At 62.1% G+C, this 847-nt stretch overlaps 1 protein-coding gene across 1 annotated transcript; it reads left to right on the plus strand.

The window, feature by feature from the left end:
* Positions 1-10: 10 nt before the first annotated feature.
* On the plus strand, positions 11-781 carry NGA_0727100 (phosphate dikinase; the record flags this gene model as incomplete). Its single annotated transcript, XM_005852276.1, has 3 exons — positions 11-295; positions 433-522; positions 632-781. Coding segments are annotated over 3 exons (525 nt in total), but the record flags the coding sequence as incomplete, so codon positions are not given.
* Positions 782-847: the final 66 nt, after the last annotated feature.

Raw genomic sequence — 847 nt, forward strand, 5'->3', positions numbered from 1 at the left:
CTTCTTGCAGATGTTCTCGAACGTGGTGCTAGGCATGAAGATGGAGGTGTTCGATGACCTCCTGGTTGCCTACAAGGCCAGCAAGGAGTACCGTTCTGACACGGACATGCAGGCGGCGGACTGGGAGGAGATGGTGCGCCGGTACAAGGAGGTGACGACCGTGCCCGCCGACCCCCACGAACAGCTTCAGTTGGCGATTCGGGCGGTCTTTTCTTCCTGGATGACACCGCGGGCCATCAAGTACCGGCAGTACAACGATATCCCCGAGACCCTGGGGACGGGGGTGACGGTGCAGGTAGGGCCGCCGGGAGGGAGGGCGGGGAGGGACGAGTGTGCCGGTGAAGCGCGATACCTTCTTTTGTGGCATCGCTGGTAACCTCCCTCCCTTCCTCCCTCCCTCTCTCCTTCCCTCGCTCCCTCCCCGTCACCCAGAGCATGGTCTTCGGCAATATGGGCGAAGACTCGGGCACGGGGGTTGCCTTCACTCGCAACCCCAGCACCGGGGAGAACGTGCATTTCGGGGTAGGGTTTTCCCTCCCTCTCTCCCTCCCTCCCTCCTTCCCTCCCTCTCGACCCGACCCTCCGTTTCTTGACCCCCGCTTCTCCCGGATCCCTCCCCGTCACCGGACAGGAATACCTTCAAAACGCGTGCGGCGAGGACGTGGTGGCTGGGATCCGCACCCCGGAGGACTTGACAGGCCTGAAGGCGCAGAATCCACAGCTGTACGAAGAGCTGCTGCGCGTGTTCGACCTGCTTGAGAAGCACTATAGGGACATGCAGGGTAGGAGGGGGAGAAAGAGGGGTGAAAGGGAACACGCCTCGTATCATCGCTTCCTAGGATGGTCG

The sequence above is a fragment of the Nannochloropsis gaditana genome, assembly GCF_000240725.1.
Source record: "Nannochloropsis gaditana CCMP526 unplaced genomic scaffold scaffold1607, whole genome shotgun sequence".
NCBI classification, from domain to species: Eukaryota; class Eustigmatophyceae; order Eustigmatales; family Monodopsidaceae; genus Microchloropsis; species Microchloropsis gaditana.